Consider the following 20041-nt stretch of genomic DNA (forward strand, 5'->3'; position numbering starts at 1 on the left):
GGCCGCCTCTACCTTTACCCCGTCCTCTCTTATTCCCCTGCTATAACCTTGGGTAGACTGTTGGTTATTGTTCCACAGTGTACCCTGGCCCTGGGAATAGCTTGACCCTCTTTGGGAATTTTGTCTGCGTGTGCGGCGAAAATTGCCATTACTCCTTTGATTTGGGGGCTTAGTGGTTAGTTGACCTAGGGACTTGAGTGTTTCATACTCGTCCTTGGCATTTTTCAGCGTGTCCTCGACCGCCTTACCGAACAATAGATCTGGCTCCACCGGTTTGTCTAACAATGATGCTTGGGTTTCGGCCTTGAATCCAGACTGCCGTAACCAAGCAGGTCTCTTGATAACAGTACCCTCTGCTATCAATCTACCAGCGTTATCGGCGGCATCAAAGGTTGCCTTTAAAATGCAACCGGATACGGCTCTTCCTTCCGCTGAGACTCGTGCCAATTGGCTCTTTGGGGGTTCTGGGGCAGAATCTATGAGTGCCGCGACTTCCTCCCATTGGTGGCAGTTATAACTCGCCAGCAGGGTGGTGGAGTTGGCGATTCTTGCTTGGTAGGCGGAAGTGGAGGCAACCTTTCTGCCGAAGCCATACATTTTCTTGCTCTCCTTGTCGGGAGGAGCTTCTGATGATAAGGGTGTTCCTGCCCTCTTGCGGGTGTTTGTAACGACTAGGGAGTCCGGTTTCAGATGCCCTCTTATATACAGTGGGTCTGATTGGGCTGCCCTGAAAAGCTTCTCAATCCTGGGGTTGACTGCCCTTGTGAGGTTGGGGTTTACCAGTGAAGGGTCTATTCTTCTTTGGATCGATTTAAGGATAGGGATGGCCTGCGCAACAGGTCTCCTCTCTCCCACCAACTCTTCGGCAAAATCTCTTTCCTCTTGAGCACCCTGGGTGTCAATGTGGAAGTGGTTTGCTGCTCGAGATAGGACTTCATTTAGGAGGGGCTGGTTGTCGACAGGGGAGTCGGTAACCGGTGGTTCTTTATCTACCGGGGAATCTACCCTGTATGTTTCTGGGTCGTCCTCTTCCTTCTCTTGTTTCTCATTGTCCCCATAGTAGCCCGTCCCAGTCTGTTCTTCCAACATGCCCAAATCTGTATCCTCACAAAGGATAAGGGTGTATGTGGAAGGGATCTGAAGACCGTGTTGTTTCGAACCGGGACTTTTTACTTGGGGGGGATTGGATCTTTGGAGCCTGAGGGTGCTGACCCGTCGGGGTTATAAGTGAGAAAATGTTCAGGATTTTTGGCATAGAAATCTGCCAATGATGACATTCTTGACATGACCCTATCTATGTCCTCACTAGACCACTCTCTTGAACTGGGAATGACTCTTCCTGGGGAGAGTTTCCCTGTCTCTTCTATAATAGAGGTGTGAGACCTGTCTGTCTGTTTGAGTGGAGTGGAATGTTTTTGCGGTGTGGAAGTAGGCTGAGACTGCTTCCTCTGTTGTTCCCCCCCCTCCCTGTGCCTGGAAGAGTGTTTACCCTGCTTCTTTGGGCCTTTGGAGATTTTCAACGCCTGGCGTCGAGCTTCGGTAGTGGTGGTAACTATCCTTCAATCGTGTAGGTTGGGATCCAGGAATAGGCATTACTTGGGCTGCTGGAGCCGACTCCTGGAGTGCGGTCTGGGGAAAGAGGTTGGCTTTGTCTTCCGACGATCGAACCTCGGTTACCTTGGGGAGCTAGGCACTCTTGGCAATAGTGGATGATTGCCTGGAGTCATGCGGCGATCTAGATCGAGAACGCCCAGAGGACGCCGATTCGGACCGTTCCCTATGTGCCTCTTTCCGAGAGCTCGACGTGCGCGTCGAGTCTCGGTGGGACTTCATGCGTTTGGAAGTGCTGTGGGTTGCGCTTACGTCGCCGGGGGTCTTCCCCATAGCCACCCTGCCGGACGACCTTCCGAGGTCGGGGACCTGCACCTGGCTGTCTTTCGACGCCGTGTTGCCCTCGCCGTCCGAAAGTACGGCGTTGCTGCCGTCGCTGAAGGCACGCTCCGCGGCCATGGCCTCTTGACGCCTGGCGTGGTGGGCCCAACGCTTGGTGGAACGGTCTTTTAGTGTTTTAGGTTTGAACCTACTACACACTCTGCAATTTGCCTCGGGGTGATCCCTTGGCAAGCAGAGATTGCACGTGGCGTGTCTGTCAACTCAAGGATACTTGCGGTTGCACTTTGGGCAAAATTGGAAAGGGGTACCCTCCATACGCACCTTGAGGCAGCGGGCTGGTAAATGTAGGAATATCTAAGAATGTATATAAGAGTGTAGAGTATGTCCACCCCCCACTCTCCCTACTTGTAGGGCCGAGGCCAGAGGCCTTCCGAGGCCAGAGGCCTTCCTAAGCCCACTCCGTCGTGAAGCTCTCGACGGTTGATTTCTTCTACGGTTCGGCGTCGAGTGTTGAATTTCGGTGTCTCTGCGTTGGGGTGGAGAAAAGGGGAAATATAACAATATTTTTCAAAGTATGGCTAATGCCAGGGAACTCTGCAGAATGCTTCCGACCAGTATGGCGGAAAAAACAATCTCAGGGTCCTAGACACGTGAGGGATCATGGGTACAGTGGACGTCACACTAGGGATAGTATTACTAGCACGCCCTGTGTCGACGCCCATTTTCGAGTTTCGAAAAACAAACTGTAATGCTCCGCAACTTCCACTAGATGTCGGCCTATGCACAGCATGTGATCTAAGCAGATTTCACAAGCCTCAGAAATATATACATATATATATATATATATATATATATATATATATATATATATGTTTCTGATAGTTACGGGGCATGGAGGGATTGGGCGGTGTGGGTACGGGTGGTAGTGGGGACACGGGGGAGAAAGTGTACCTAGGAAATTAATACACATTAGACCTTTGGAAGTTCATTGATTTCTATCAAATGAATTTTTGCTCAAGTTTGAGTTTTATGATAAATGTAATTATTGTATGAATTGTATATCGAATGGATTTTTATCAAGTGAATTGTTCAACCTAATTCGATCTTCAAAATTAACTGATCTATTGTAAGAACTGGATATCATTTTTTTCTATAATAATTGGATGTAAAAATATTAATTCATCTTCTTAAAACGACAGCCCTTTTTTCACTTTGGAAATATTCCCTGAAATATATTGAAAATCTAATTGGTGCATCTACATGACAGAAAGTTAAACTTAACTGTTCATGGCTCCAACCAAGGTTCAGGATAAGCACTGAGGTGGCTGCAGCCTTGTTCCTAGCCAAAGCCAGTTCCATCAACACGAAAGGCTACTTCCCATGCTCTGGACAGAACCCACAAAGAGGATCCCCATATATGACCACATCCTAACTCTCCATGGGAGGATGATGGACAAAAGGGCAGTGAACCAAAGGGAATAACAAATACAGGGCTTAAACAAATAGCTAGCTAGCGGGCAAAATAAAAGGTACACAGGAGTGCGCCAATAAGGTAAAAAATAGTGCTACCACTGCCACCAACCAGTCTGGCCTTCATTTAGGAAAACACCCATACTGCATCAGCCGGTCTGGCCTTCATTTAGGAAAATACCCATACTCCAAAAAAATGACAACGCTATGTTGCTCTTTACTACTCTCCTTAAGGGTAGTAGTGCTAAAAAAGACATAAAAGGAGTACAGAGTCCCTCTGCACAGATAGCCTTAAGGATTGGCAAGTGCCCCATGTATAGTCCAAGCTAAATCTTGGACTATGGGCCATATTGGAATTGATACATGAGTTTTTGAAGCCCATGAGTTGGTTCAAAGGACAGAAGAGATTTTATCAAAGTGTTGCACGCCTTGCGAAATCAGCACCCAACTGAGCTGTACATTATGATTCGGCTTAGCAATTAATTGGGAATAAGGCAATACTGTGGCTGCTTCAATTATTCACAGTGTCACACAGCCTTCCCATTTTTAAAATTGGTCCTGGGAATGATTGTAGCCAAGGCAATTCTTTTTTAAATCCGCCATTGAGGATTAGAACAACCTTTTAGTGTGGCCATGGGAATACGAAGAATGTTTAGTGATCCCTGGAAAGATGATAGCAATTGTTTTTAATAATGATCATATTGGGTGATTTTAGTACTCTTAAATCCCCCGTCCCTTTTCCTCCTGAATCATGGATCCTCCCTCCTCGGAACTGGGACGGGACTGGAGCATGTTGCAAAGCAGCCTTAGAATCTTTTAGCATGGGCGCTCCCTGTACGTTACCTCCTTCATTTGCCGTGCTCATTCTCTGTGTCGGACAGGGACAGAGCATCGACTGAGCAACTGCGCTGGAAAACATTTTCTTGCCTCCACAGCACATGCCCAATCGGTTCGACCGGTGCCGCGAGTGCCCCAGAGTTTTTCCTTCACAGACCCATACAAATTTTGTTTATTTTGTTTAGGGGTTGGACACGTCTTGTTTATTCTGATGTGGAAGCCTGTGTCGCCTGCGGGTTGTGGGCAATTGCCTGTTTCGGGTCAACCGCTCTGGGTAGGACCGAAGCTCCTCTCATGCTCTGTGATGAGGTCACAGGTGCAGGGCACCTGTCCCTCCTTAGGTGCTCCCTTCCTTGTAGGAACTCTGTCCCTCCCGTGGTCAGTGTTTTCAAAGGTACGGGGTCTCTTACTTACCTGGGGTAAGGCTCTTTTCCCCTTCCGTGCTCCTCGTCTAAGCCTGCTTCTCCATATAGGAGATACCTCCCTCTCATGTCCAGTGCTCCTGACACAGTCACAGGGTACCGTTTGCGAGGTCGTGCTGCAGAGGTCTCCAAACTTCCCAGGCATAGTCCGGGGTAAGGTGAAAGTCCCTTGTGGGGCCTCAGGCCTGCGCCCTGTGTGAGTCACTGTTGGGAGAGGGTCTGTATGACCCCTCCCATGCAGGTGGCACCCTTGAAGAGCATCACCCGCACGGGGGCCCTCTGAAATAATGTTTCAATTATCTTTTCTCGTCTTACAACAAAGTCCTCCTCCTCACTGTCCGGCTGCTTGATCACCTTTCCGCGACTGCTACAATGAGCCCGATGCAAGAAGCATTGGCATGTAGCGTAGATGTGCCAGAGATATCCAACCCCTAAACAAAATAGGTTACCTATTCTAACATTGCAGACTGTTGATAATTATCCAAGATGTATGTTTGGCATTTTGAATATTTTTCTGTTGTACATTTTTGGGATTATTTAATCCAAATAAATGTAATGATGATGATGATGATAAGTGCCCCCAAAATAAAGTTAGCCAGAAAATGAAGTAGATGGCAATGTTGCATAAAGAAATATCTTTCTTAACAGAACAATCAAAAAGATAACACGGAAACAGCAGCATCCTCATTTAGTCAATTATGAATTAATTGGTTAGGTTATCACACTTGAGTAGTAAAGAGGTGCTTTTACATTTGTACATTCCTAAACCTTTGCTGCTCTCGGTCTCACCAGACCTTTAATCAAGATTTTGAAGTTTCCAGATTCCATGGAATTTAAGTGTTAGCAATTTAACTATGTTACATTCAAAAACTGGGAAAAATATCAAAACATTGAATACCTTTCCGATGCGACATAGGGGTTTCTTAAAAAATAAGGAAGATTTTATGAAGGATATGAACAACTGCAAATGTGTCTTAAATAAAACACCAACAGAAAAGAACTCTGCCTTTATAATTTTCGAATAATGCATGCTCGAATAATATCGTCCTGGTTGACACACGATCATACTGAGGAGTTGTAGACAAACATTACACAATTATGCATATATGCATGCTATAACAGGTGTCCATGATCCAAAGGTAAGAGCTAAAGTGCATGTTCTTGCTACACTCTTCTTATTGCTTATATGAAGAAAGACATACGAGGTCGGGGGTAACCCGCCAGTGAAACCAGCGGGTTGCCGCCGACCTTGTAACACCATTTCAGCCGCCTGATATCCCTGTACCACTGGGATATTACAAGTGGTAGCAGACCGGGATGTCAATCGGTTGAATCGGTATTTCTTCATTCCCTTGGAGTGCCTTTGGACTCCACGGGAGTGGGGACACTAAAGCACTGGGACTGTTGCTAACAGTGCTGGTGCTTCAGTAAAGACAATGCTGGCAGGGGCCAGGATTCCCGGCAGGTCTGCCGGGGGATCCGTGGAATTTACCGGCACTGTCAGAGTATGCCAGTTCAGAAAGGGTGCCAATACCTTGCTACCGGCACCCTTGTTTCTGGACCGCCATGCTCGTAATGAGCCCCATGATCTGTTTCAGGATGACATCTCATGCTTGCTTACTTACCTCGGAATCCTCGGAGTCTTCGCTCCCAGAAGATAACTGTTGTGGCAGCTTAGTCTCATACACCATGATGCTCCACCTGATATGAATGAAAGAGGACAAGGTGACCTTGGGGGGGGGCGGGCTTGAACATTTATTCTGTACAAGAAATGCCTTTCTTCCTAAGATCCCTTAACTTGAAATCATTTAAGCGCTTCAAAGTAGGCATGCATTAACAACACATGCGTAGCTTACACATAGATGCAAGATTTAATTTAACTAGAAAATGGAACGTACAGAGCCAATTACTACTACAAGTAAAGATAGAAAAAGCACATTTTTAGTATGGGCTATTAGGGGACGTTTGCGCCACCTATAAGCCAACACTATTGCATAAGAGTACAGATAGGGAGAAATGGCTTATTAGTAGGGGCAGACTGCTCGGAGATGTTGTTTAGTTATTTGCCCACCCATGGTTATGCTAATCCCTCGGGCCATTCCCATCCAGTTCCTGCCCCTCCCCATCCAAAACACCTCTTCATGGGAACTCTTAACTCGCTTTAATGAAGTAAAAATGTCTTAACCAGGTCTGCCTACAACCACTCGATTTATAAGCACTATACATGTCTTTCACTGAAGTCCTGCTAAAAACAAGCTTTGGCAAAGCCAACAGTTTTGGGTTGCGTATAAGTATTAGGCAATTGACAGGCACTGCTATTAGATGCCGAGGTACTCGCACCATTTTGCACCTGCTACCATCAATGGCCAGTTAATACCAACTACAGCAGTGCCTGGTAAGTTCCTTTTCCCATGCTTATACAAACGCCCAAACTACTGGCATTGTTATTGCTTGTTTAATGTTTGCATTAGGAACTATTGACACAGAAGAACATGTTACTTACCCGTGGTAACATTCTTTCGATTGGATGTTCCTCCCACGTATTCCTTATCTTTTGATATGTTTCCAGCATTGGCTGCTTCGGAACATTTTTCTCGACAGAGGGCGCTGTGTGTTGTCTCGCGAATCGATGTGCCTCGAGGGCCTCCGTTCGATAGTCGACATCATCATTATTATAAGTAGCACATGCAGCGCCCATTGGCTTCAGTTCAGCCTCCCCCTGCCCCCGTAGAGGAATTACAAGGCATACCATAGACCATAGGCTCCAAGAAAGAGTAAAGTGTAAAGACACGTAAATTCTACAGTGGGGTCAGCTGGGAGGGGCAATGAGGAATGTGTGGGAGGAACATCCAATCAAAAGAACGTTACCACAGGTAAGTAACTTGTTCTTCGAATGGATTGTGTCCTCGCATGTATTAATCATCTTATGATAGACACCGAAAGCAGTAATAATTGTGTTGGTTGGAGTATGAATTTTATTCCATCCTTAAATGTTATCATGGTCTGAATGAAGGACTGCCTTCCCAAATTGTCCTTCTTGACTGGAAGATGAATCCAGGCAGTAATGTTTCACAAAAGTGTGAACAGACGACCAAGTGGCCGCTGCACATATTATAAATTACTCAAAGTAGTGACTAACGTACTCCTAGTCCATAGTCCCCTTTCCTCGATACTGTATGGACGTCCGGACGGAAAACGGAAACTTTTTCACCAGACTAAATTATTTTCCCCTTTAAATTTAGATGCCGTAGGGCTGCGGCCCTTGGAGCATGGGCTCCCCCGACTCTGCCCCCGGTGCCGCCACTCAGTCCCCTTTTGATGCGTCAACCATATTACAATTGCCTAATGACACAAGTTGGTTACGGGGGAGGATGAAGGGACGTATGGAGGAAAGGGGACTATGGACTAGGTATGCGTTAGTCACTACAGTGAGTAACTTATAATTACTCGTATGTCCTGTGCCCTTTCTTCCATACTGTATGGGCAATTACAACTGAATGCAGCCATGGGGAGGAGAGTTGCCCCTCTAAGAAACCAAGTTCTTCAAAACTGCCTGGCCAAATGCTGCATCCGACCTGGCGTTGGCATCCAAGCTTGCAAAAGGGCGATTTAGAAGACCAAGTAGCCGCTTTGCTGATCGTCTGCCATGGGATGTGTCTTTGGAAAGCTACAGCCATAGCCTTGGCTCTGATGGCGTGGGCATGCATGTTTGCTGGCGAAGGCCTGTGCTGCCCTTCATACACCTCCTTGATGGCAATCACCATCCACCTTGCTATGGAAGCCTTGGAGGCTTGACAGCCTGGTTTTGACCCAACAAAGGTGATGAACAAGGTATCCGATTTACAGAAGCTCTTCTTCCTGTCCAGGTAAAACCTTAGAGCGCGCCTGACATTCAGACAGTGCAATACCTTTTGAGCCTCATCCTTTGGATCTGCAAAGAATGTTGAGAGTAATATCTACTCATTAATGTGGAAGAGGAAAATGCAGGGTGCATCCTGAGCACCACCTTGTCCGAGTAAAATGTTGTTTATGGCTCTGAGGCCACCAGGGCCTGAATCTCACTGATCCAGTGTGCAGATGTAAGTGCAACAGTAGGGCGGTCTTGATAGTGACCAGCCTGATGTCCGCTGATGCCATGGGCTCGAATGGTTTGTGTGCGAGGGCGCCCAGCACGATGTTAAGGTCCCATATCGGATGTGGAGGTTTGACTGGAGAATATAATCTGGTCAGACCTGCCAAATGCTTTTTAATCACTGGATTGGGGAAGGAGAAAATGTTGTCTCCAGAGTTCTTGTATGCCCCTATGGCCGCAAGATATGTACAGCAGGTGCCAACCTGCACACCTGAATGGGCCTGATGCGCCGACAAGTACAGCACATTGTCCAGTGAGCACGCCAGGGTGTAAATCTTGTTGGTCTTGGCCCAGTGACAGAACCTCATCCACTTGCTCCTGTATTGACTCGTGGTAGAGTCGCTTCTTGCCCCCTGTATGATAGCCAGATTGTCCTGTGACAAGTGCAAATGCTTCAGAGTGATCTGTTCAGCAACCAAGCTGCCAGGGCTAACTTCTGCAGAGTGGGGTGAACCATTGTGCCCCCCTGTTGGGATAGTAAGTGGGCAGGTCCCAACAGTAGGCGTACCGGGGGCCGCTCTGTCAGACTGAGAAGTTCTGAGAACTAAGGTCTCACCGGCCACCAGTGTGCTATCAGGATGAGCCGAAGGACTCGTGACTCCCGGAGCTTGCAGATGACCCTGTGAATCAGTGGAGTGGGGCGTGGGGGGTAAAGGCGTATGCATTCATATTGTCCCACGGAATCTGCAATGCATCCCCCACCGATCCTCTGCCTTGCCCCATCCATGATGCAAACAGATGTCATCTCCCCTGTTGCTCATAGTCGCGAATAGGTATACCTGAGGGTGACCCCACATGTCGAAGATCCCACAGTACCTCCTCGTTCAAATGCCACTCATAGTTGTCGATCCCCAGCCTGCTGAGCCTGTCCGCATCCAAGTTGGATTCCCCGGAAGATGGACTGCTGACAAATGTTGTTCATCAGTGCCCACTCCCAAATGTCGATGGACAGCCTGCAGAGCGGAGAGGACCTGGTACCTGTATGCTTGTTGATGTAATACATACAGGTGGAGCCGTCTGTCTGTATGCAGACAGCCCTGCTGCTAATAATGGGAAGGAACGCCCTGAGGGCCAGCCCAATAGCCATCATCTCGAGACAGTTGATGTGTTCAAGCTGTTCCTGCCGTGACCAAACGCCAAGGACACTGTGAATGCCCAGCATAGTCCCCCCCATCCCTCCAGGGACAAGTCTGTGGTAATGGTGATCTCCAGAAAGGGTTGCCTGAACGGTCTGCCCTCTACCAGGTTGTTTTCTGCACTCCACCACTCCAGATCCGGGTGTAGGTCAACCTGTACCTCACTGATTAGACTCAACTGGAGCGTCAGAGGCAGCTGACACTCTAGGTGCAGTGCAGCTTGATGCTCCATTCCTTCACCCCTCCCACCGGTGGGCTCCTTCCTTTAATCCCAGAGCGAGTATGGCATGAGCAGGGCAGGAACGTGTGCTGCTGCTGGCAGACAGAGACAGCCGTGGACGCACTCAGGACGCCTTTAGGACTGGGCTGAGTGTGGAGTGTTGCATCCAGAGGGGGCATCTGCGTCGGCGGCGAGTTTCCGTTCTTGTCTTAACCACACTGGTTCCCTGTTGAAACGCTCCTCCGTAAGTAATGGGAATACTCCCATAAGCGTTTCCATTTCCTGTTTGGGGAAGTAAGTGTAAGGGGAAGAAAAAAGGGAAAAAGGACATTGTAAAAAGCATGCAAATCCCCTGTCTGCTGATACATCCACCATGACCCCCCCTAATTGATGTGGCTACCATCTCTGCTAATCTTCTATTCAATCTAGGGGAAACACCCAGGTTTATAGTAACGGCGAACTCGGAGGACAAATCCCATGAGCAGATCACCCCAGACCAATGGATCGTGGTAAAGACCATTATAATTAATTAAATTTGTGCCAAAACATTGATGATTTTAGTAATTGGATGGACTCCTTGGATAACTGTGTGGGGAATGATCACACTGTGAAGGTGGAAAAATCTTGCAAAACGGACCCCATAACCATTCAACTGATGCAACAATATTTGGCCATTTCTGATATTTCTGCCCGGCCTGTTCCTCCATCGAGGGATGGAGATCGGGCCCCACCTATTACACAATTAACATCCAATGACTTGGCTCCTATCATTGGTTTTGAAACTTCAGTGAGGCTTGACGCTGCTCTTTCTGGAGTAGATGAAAGGTTGAGTTATCCACACCTTCCTTCACTGGTGGACCCCGGGAAGTCCATACTAGATCCTGGTAAAGTGGGCTGCCCTGTGAAAGGTAGCAACATCTCTATTTAAAAAAACTCTTGGGTAAGGAAGTCTTCAATGCCATGGCCCAGGGACAAGATCATACGAAACTTTGTCATGGACAAAAGGAATTTCATTATTACCATAATTGAAAAGCCAACTGGGAAAGAACCCAGAGATCCATTAAGGAACAAGGTCTTGTCCTGGCTTTGTCAACAAACTGGCCCTGGGGTGGTTAGACACAGATTTAAAAAATCTACAGAGGTTGGAAATAGACAAGTGGTGCACTCAGGAAAATAGGGTTTAGCAATCTACCAAGTTACTTTAGTAACTGCAACTATGTGCCTAGAGGATCATCAAATCTGAAACTTATAGTGGACTAGCCTGAAGGCTTGTATCCCTCGTTGAGAAGGATGTACTTGATGAATGTTGTCATTTTATATTTATTGTGATGAAGGTGTGTTGTTTCCTTTTGTATTTCATGTTATAAGTTTTTTGTGTTATGGCGCTCTGATGCCTCCAAGCTTTCAGCACCTAATAAATAAATAAATGAATAAATAAATAGGTGCTGTTGTATGCTGACTAGGGCTGCCTGGGAGCCTGTCTCATGATTCTGAGAGGCCGAGAAATGTAGCTGAAGCCTCCTCATTTTGTGTCTCGTGTGTGGCACAGCCAGGAGACAAAGAAAAAGGGAAGGGGTCTTGCCACTTTCTAAATTAGACATACTATAGATCATGTATGCAATAGTTCTTCATAACCGTGGCTGGAGTTAGTCTTGCCTGCTGCGCGGTGCTTGAAGAGCCGGGCCCAGTCTCCAACTGTATGCTTAAAAAAGAAGGCTCAGACCTTCCCTGCACTTCAGGTGTAGACCTGGGAATCTGAGTGTCCTCAGCCATGACGCTGGTAGGGCTGCGTGTAGGCGCTCCCTCAGGAGTGGTCCCGGTAGTAGAGCAAAGCCCCTCAGGCAGGTCCTCGGTACAAGAGCCTTAGGGCCCCTCAGCAGTAGGACTAGGAGAGTCTTGGGACCCCTCGGCCTGTTGGCCGGTAGCTCTGGGAAGCCACAATCTCCTTGCTGGCCTTGCTTGTTTCAGGACCTGGAAGGCGCCTCCCACTCTGGCGCTTCCCTGGGAAGGAGTCGCCCTTGTGGGGTGTGGCGGAGAACAGGGCACCTACTTTGGCCCTGGTCTTCCTCCTCATGCAAGTTTTGAGGTCCTCTGGAGGTGATCTCTCGAACAGCTCCCGCCACCTGGCAAAGTGATTCTTGAGAGTTTGCAGAGTCAACGTGGGGCACGCGGAACATCCGACCCAGCCGTGGTCAAGGCACCGGACGCAGAGCGCGTGGGGATACGACGTCGGGAAGGAACCCTCGCAGGCCAGACACCTGCTAAAACCCGCCATCGTCGAGAAGCGCCGGGGAGGAGCATGGCACCAGAGGACAGAGTCTTCTCTGACAATCTAGGAGAAAACAGAGAGGGAAGAAAAAATAGAACGTTTTCGGGGAAGAGCATGTGGAATTACAAGGCCGGAGGCCTAACCCAGGAGCGCTGGTGAAGTGGTCCGTTCCCGTCAACGCGGAAAAGAAGACTGGGGAGTGGTGCTGGGGGGGCTGAGTCAGGGGAACGCATGCTCTCAGGGCGGCGCCTCCGCGAGCATCTAAATTTAAAGGGGAAGACAATTTATTCAGGTGAAAAAGGTTCAGTTTCCCGTCCGTAGCGGGGGACGCCCATACAGTATGGAGGAAAGGGGATGGGACATAGGAGTAATATCTTTTACTGGAACACCTCTCTGAAAAGCAGCAGAGGTTGTCATGCCCCTTGTAGATTGGGCTCTCAAACCTTACAACAGGTCCTTACCCGCTAACCTGTAGCATTCCCCAATAGCCAGAATAATACATCTGGGTAGGGTCAGTTTTGTCACAGCCAGACCCAATTTAGGATTTGTAAAGCCAGTTAATAATAGGTCATTCTGACGAATTTTGGACATTCTTGGGATATAAAAACTGAGAACCCTCTTTGGGTACAGCCTATGTAATCTTTCCTCCTCCTTTCCAGGATGAGGAGGTGGGTGAAAGATAGCAAAATAATCGGAGACTACTTTTGGTAGAAAAGAAGGTTTAACCTTGAGAACAACCTTGTCTTTAAAGAAAATAGTCTATGGGGGTTTACAGAAAAGTGCCTGTAACTTGCTTTCCATGCAGGCTGACGTTATTTCTACTAGCAGGACAGTTTTTAAAGTTAACAGTTTTAATGGGCATTAATGTCTTGGTTGAAAAGGAATGGATGTTAGAAATGTTAACACCAGATTGAGATTACATATAAGGACATGGAATGGTATTGGTGGAAATACATTAGTAAGGCCTTTTAGAAATTGAATAATCAGAGGAATTTTAAACTACGACTTTTCTGAAGAGCGCTTAAAAATTGAAAGTGCAGCCAGATAACCTTTAATTGTTCCAATCTGGAGCCCCAGATGTGCTAAACGTAACAAAAGTGATAGCACATAGGTGCATCACATCAAAAGAGATCCACATTCTTATCCCTGCACCAGCTGCTGAACTTATTCCAACGGCAGCGGTACAAAGAATTTGTCGCTGGCCTTCTGGCCGAAAGCAAGATCTTCATTACATCATCTGGGAGGTCACAATCCTTTTATCTCAACCTCTCAGAAACCATTTATGAAGGTTGAATGTCTTGACCTCTGGATGGAGAACCCGACTCTCCTCTCGTGAGAGAAGATCCTCTTTCTGTGGAAGACGTATTGGAAGGCAGATGGACATGTCCAGAAGGTCCAGGTACTACGTCCTCCTGGCCCAATCCGGATGCAATTAGGATCATGGATTTCCTGAACTTTCTCAACCTCCACGTGACGAATGACGGGGACTGGAGGGAACGCGTTCAGGAGTGGGAACTCCCAGTCCACTACGAACGCGTCCTCTAGAGCTAATCTTGGGGGAAATTCCCTTGAGCATAACAGTTTGCACTTCCGGTTGACACTTGTAGCAAACAGATCCCCTTCAGGGGTTTGCCAAAGGGTGAAGATCTCTTGAAGGACTTCCTGAGCTAGTTTCCACTTGTGAGAGACTGTGCTCTACCTGCTCAGAGCATCCGCCGCCGTGTTCTCCTCTATGGCTAGGTGAACTGCTGATAAAAAAATTCCTTCTTGAATTGCCCAGAACCAGAGCTGCATTTCCTCTCTGCACAGTGCTAGTGATCCTACGCCTCTCCTCTCTTCTTAAGGTAGTACATAGCCACTGTGTTGTCTGTCATTATGAGGATATTCTTTCCCCGTACAGGAGGCAGGAAGATTTGAAGAAAGGCCTTCAATGCTAGTATGATTGCCCACAGCTCCAGAAGATCAACGACGGTGACTGTCAGATCGTTGGCGTGGGCTCTCCACCCCATTGGTGAGGCGCCGGTAACTACCGTTATCTCTAGCCATGGTTGCCAAAAAGGTTCTCCCTTCAGAATGTTGTCCTTGCAGGCTCACCACAGGAGATCCTGAGCAACACTGATCGGTACTTGAAGTAGGTCTTTCATCCTGCACGAGAATTGAGATCACTGTGTCCTGAGTAGCCATTGGAGGGATCTCATCCTCAGGCGAGTCTCTCACACCAGGAAAATGCAGAATGCCATGAGGCCAAGCAACCTCAAAAAGTTGAAGGCCAGACAACGCTGGGCACTCTGGAATTTGGAAACCATCTGCAGAATGTGTTGAGCCCTCACCTCTGGATACAAGGCTTCTACCAAGTATGCATCCAGGACTGCTCCGATGAATTGGAGTCTTTGAGATGGTATCCTGTGAGACATTTTGTAATTGAGGGAGAAGCCCAGCCTGTGGAGAGTGGCAGGTGATGCTGAGATGTTCCAGGGCATGTTTGGGGGAAGCTGCCCTGATCAGCTAATCATACAGGCAGGGGTAGATGTGAATCCCCCCTCTCCTGAGACTCGCTGCAACCACCACCATTAGCTTGGTGAAAACATTCGGGTAGAGGTCAGCCCGAATGGCAGTACTCGAAACTGATAATGAGAAACACCAAAGGCGAACCTCAGCTACGTCCTGTGCTTGTGATGGATAGGCACATAAAAGTAAGCATCCTGAAGGTCCAATGACACCATCCAATCCTGAAGCTGGAGGGCCTGAAGGATCTGAGAAAGTGTGACCATTTTGAACTTGTCCTTCCTGAGGAACTTGTTCAAGCACCACAAGTCCAAGATGGGTCTCAATCCTCCGTCCTTCTTGGGGATTCCGAAATAAGGAGAGTATCACCCGTTGTTCTTCTCCGTTGCAGGTACTGGTTCTATAGCACCTTTTTCTAGCAGGCTCAAAATGTCCTACACAAGGAACGGATTCGTAACTTTGAATGAGTGGCTCCCCAGTGGATGGTCCCGAGGCCTTTGTAGAAAGGGGAGGCAGTAACCCTGGGCTACTGTTTCCAATGCCCACGCATCAAGTAATACCCCGCCATTCTTGCAGATGCTGTGAGAGTCTGCCTCTTGTGGGTTAAGGCCTCAGAGAGGCTTTGAGGCGGCTGAAGCAGCAGCTGATGGTGAAGTAGCTGTTGCTTGTACCACTTCCACGACGAGGGAATCTTCTTTGGCCCCCTTTGATTAGTCAGTCCTCTCGATCTTCCAACTGAGAAGTAGAAGCAAAAGGACTTACCCCTCCAAGATGATCCACTGGGGTGAGAGGATTGTGGCTGTCTGATGGCGGCACCAAGGTATTTGGCTGCTGCCTTTGAGGTCTGTAGCTTCTCCAGGCTTTTGTCAGCCTTGCTGCCAAACAGCTGTGTGCCATCAAAGGGCAAGTTAAGGAGTCTGGATTGCCCGTCCGATGCAAAACCGGACTTCCTCAACCACGCAAACCTGCGTATTACTGAGCTTACCGCCATGACTCTGCTGATACTATCAGCCGAGTCCAGTCCTGATTGTAGAGACTCAAACATAGCCTCCTTACCGTCTCTTATAATATTCAGGAAGCCGTCTCTCTCTTCCCCTTCGGGAATATGGTCAGCTGCCATAGCTATACAGTCCCAAAGGGCGAATGTAAATTTTGCCAAGGCGAAAGTGGCGTTAGCAGACTTGACAGCCATGCTCCCGGCATGCTTTCCTAGCCCAAGCATTGAAACGTTTATCATCCCTGTCACGTGTATGAGCAGCCTGTTTGGAAGTAGCCGTTGCTGCCAGAGCTACTAGGCTTTCTGGTGTGGGGTGCTTTGATAGATAGCTAGGGTCGCTACTTGAGGGTTTGTACCTCTTGGTGAGGTTTTTATTCACTGCTGGGCTTGATCCAGGAACCTCCCAATTTCCCATAACCCTTTTTTGAACTGCAATATGAAATGGGAGAATGGGATCCTTCTGTAGACCTTCATCAAGAATATCTGACAGGTTGTACTGCTCAAATGGTGGAGCAGGTCTGCCCCATCCCAGAAAGTCTATAACTCTGGCCATAAACTGCCTAAGAGGCATCTGCATGGTCTGCCGGGTCTGGCTTGCCAAAGTTCAGCTAATGTGTCCACACCACTAGCAGATTTGAGATTGTCATACATATCCTTTAATCTGGAATCCTATGAAATTATAGACTTTCCGGGGTGTTAGGTGTGCCAAACTCCAACCCAAATGGTGAAGTGTCGTGGTCTGAAGGCTCGTATTCCTTATAAATGGAAGATAAAGACTTTAAAAAATCTTTTGCCAATGGCTTGAAGGATTTTCCAACTTGAGTGAGTAAAGGCATTGCTGGCTTCGATCCCGATGGCACTGAAGGCTTCGACACTAACTGCGTCAACGGCCTTGGCGCTGAGGGTCTCGACGCTAATGGTGCCTACGTTAGCGTCAATTTCTTCATCAATTTTGGCTTCGATGGAGCTCTTGAAGGGCTTGACCCTCGACTCGATTGAGTTTTAGACGATTTCACGTCATGTCGAGACCTCAGGGGTTCTCGAAGGGGTCTCCGGCCTACGTCCCGGTTTCGAGGACGTGCAGGATTTAGCCTTAGAACTTTCCTTGTTGGCTTTTGCACGACAGGAGCATACCTTCATCCTTCCTCTTTCGAGGGGGTCAGGCCTCCTTTTTGACAATTTTTAACATTTCATGCCTGAATTCTTCCCACTCGGCTGGGGTGGAGGATTTGGTCAGGCATGTTATCTTTCTATCCGGAGAGGAGTCTGATGAAGTCGAAGAAGGCGACCTATAGTGCCTTTTCTTCGCCTTCTTCAAAGAGGACGAGGAATGATGCGATCGACTCCTGGAGAGAGAACGCTTTTATAATCTCTTCCTTCGACCGAGCCATCGGTGGGGATTTAGCAGAGGGCCTACCTGCCCCTAATTTTCCTTTACACTCTTTCAGAGCCTTACCAGTAATGGACTGACAGGACTCACAGTCCACCGTCCTATGGACCACGCCAAGGCACCACAGACTCACACGATGAGGATCCGTGAGGGACATCTTGGCGCTGCAGTTGTGGCATTTTTTTTAAGCCGGTCTTCAGGGTTAATGGTGTCGAAGACTAGGCCATCGCACTCGAATTCATCAAAGCTTTTCTTCACAGAAACCTGAAACGTGCCGTATTTCGCGAAGAGTTAGCTATTGCGAAAAAAACAGCACTGAAGCCAGCAGGCGCAGCGTATGCTATATATACCGACGATGATGTTGACTCCGAGATGGGAGCCCTGAGGGACATCGAATCAACTGCATCGACACACAGCGCCCTCTGCAAAACATTTTTTCCAAAGCAGCTGAAGCTGGAAGGATATCTATCAAAAGATGAGGAATACGTGGGAGGACACAATCCATTCAAACTGTCATTCACATTGAGTTGTAAATGAAGGAACTGTTGAAGGAAAGCACAAGCCTTTTTTGAGTCACACTCACCTATCCAACATTGTGGTGCTGGCCCGCTCTAGCTTCTCTAGGATCTGAGGAAGTTGAGTGTCATCATCACAGGCAGATCCCCAGCCGAGAACACGGGCAAGGTCATTCCCTGTGCCCAAGGGCAACACTCCAAGCTGGCACTATCCAAAGAGAGGATAAGAGATACTGTTATGAGCTGAAGAGAAGAGACTGAACAACCACACGATTGTCTTACCATAATATATTACTCACCGCTTCCACCATTACAGACAATTATATCATCACCAATAAAAATACAGAGACTGCAGCAGGTCAGTAATGGGGAGGATAAAATGGCTCATTACTCAGCTGCAACAAAACTAAGTGCTACGTGTACAAACCCCCTAATATATCTACAGTTTAGACACCAAGACAAAATATAAGCACATTCTGTTCAATGAGATGACTATTGAACAGAAGCAACTGCTGCGAATGGTATAGTAGCACTGGCTCAGTAATGTGTGGAAAACATGAATAAACACAGTATAATGCTGACAGCTTTACAATGATACAAGCACTGGCTATGTATTGTGTGAAGCACTGACTTAAAATGAGCAAGCAGTAAACGTATGTGGCATAAGGAGTTGGCTGTATATTTATATGGACAATTTTAGGGTATGGTATAGGAGCGCTTGCAGTGAATTGTGATATTGTACTTGATGCAGGAGCAGTGGCTGTACATGGTCTATGAGTACTGGCATTACAAGGTGTAGGAGTAATTGCTGTTCTTTTTGTAAAATAACTAGTAGTGTATGGTGTAGGAAAATCAACTATGGATGGTGCAGTTGTGCAATATTTATAGGAAGGTGTAAAGCAGACTGAGGAATAGTGTATTGGGAATGTTTGCAGATAGTGCACCAGTATTGACTGATAAAGGGAAACGGTGCAGGGACCCTGGATAAGGTCAGTGGCCTTCAGGATAGGTGGTAGCGCCGAATCTGGGGAATGCTGTGAAGTAGTGCTGGGTATGGTGCAGGAGTGCTGCCTGCAGGCAAAGATGGAGTGTTCACTGTGAGAAAATGTGCAAGAGAGCTGGATTTGTAGGGGATGGTTAAAGGTGCTAATTGTGGGGACTGGTGTAGGAGAACTTGTTGTGGGTAAAAGGTGTAGTAGTGTAAGTTACAGAGGACGAATAAGAGGACTGATTGTGGGGCTGGTGTAGAAAAGTAACAATGATTCTGGGAGATGGTGTCAGAGGATGTCTGTTTCTGTGGTGTAGTAGCAGTGGCTTGCACAAGGTAGGAACAGTAAACTCTCCTTGTGAGAACTGTAAGGGTGCAGAAGGAGGGAACAGACACACAGGTGGCAAAGTGATTGTTAGAGACTTATTTGAGATGAAAATAAAAGCAAACCTATCTCTCCCTATATCTATGTGGGGTTTCCCTTCCTCAACTAAAGTGCTTATCGGTCTGTCAAGATGTAAGAGCAACTTAAAAAGTCCACCGTCCTGTGTCAAAATGTCCCTATCTCTGTGCCGTACACTTATAAAACAGTTGTACCAAAGTTCTTGGCCCAGCAGAATGACTCCCTCCCTCCTGGACTAGGTGGCACAGTTCCGGTTGCAAGTTCTCCACCAGGGGGAATGTCTCCCTTGCCCTGGTGTTAGTACTTCACAAACAAACAAAAAGGGTTGAAGATTCTCTAACACTCTGCTTCAGAAAGGTCAATACTTTGAATGCCCGGAGCAATGACTCCCTACCCCTGGATCACTTGCTTGATCCTTCTTGCGGGTTCAATTGCGAGCCGAAGGACTCCATTTTCCTGGCCTTCTCAGGCTTTGTTCCCAGAGTTAACAACACCAGGGGGAATGTCTCCCTTCTACTGTCCTTCTCAGGCTTTGCTCCCACAGTTCAGAAGACCAGGAGGAATGACTCACTTCCCCTGGCCTTCCTCATGTTTTGTTAGCTGTACACAACACTAGCAGGAATGTCTACCTTCCCCTGGCCTTTCTCGCAAAGCAAAGATCCAACTGTGATGGGGGTCCCAGACCTTGGTTTCTCTTCTTCCCCAAGGAGTACTTGGTGTACTCTCCTGCCAAGTATGATATGAGATGATAGTTTATTTATAATGCGCTTAATTCCCAGAGGTTTCTAAGCGCGGACCTGGGCATCGAACCTTTGTTGCTCCATGTCGTCTTGCTTCCAAGGCAAGCACGTTGTCCCTGAGCTA

General features: G+C 47.6%; 1 protein-coding gene across 2 annotated transcripts in view; it reads right to left on the reverse strand.

Moving 5' to 3' along the window:
- The window catches only part of DGKD (diacylglycerol kinase delta), a 1999080-nt gene that overhangs the window by 1026030 nt on the left and 953009 nt on the right, over positions 1 to 20041 (reverse strand). For both annotated transcript variants that reach the window (XM_069617880.1, XM_069617879.1), the window contains exons 11-12: positions 17855 to 17994; positions 6248 to 6323 (exon numbers count right to left, since the gene is read on the reverse strand). In XM_069617880.1, coding sequence (XP_069473981.1) covers positions 6248 to 6323; positions 17855 to 17994 — 216 coding nt within the window. The remainder of the gene's footprint in view (positions 1 to 6247; positions 6324 to 17854; positions 17995 to 20041) is intronic.

Source organism: Ambystoma mexicanum, chromosome 10, assembly GCF_040938575.1.
Source record: "Ambystoma mexicanum isolate Mex_15411 chromosome 10, UKY_AmexF1_1, whole genome shotgun sequence".
In the NCBI taxonomy this organism is placed as follows: domain Eukaryota; kingdom Metazoa; phylum Chordata; class Amphibia; order Caudata; family Ambystomatidae; genus Ambystoma; species Ambystoma mexicanum.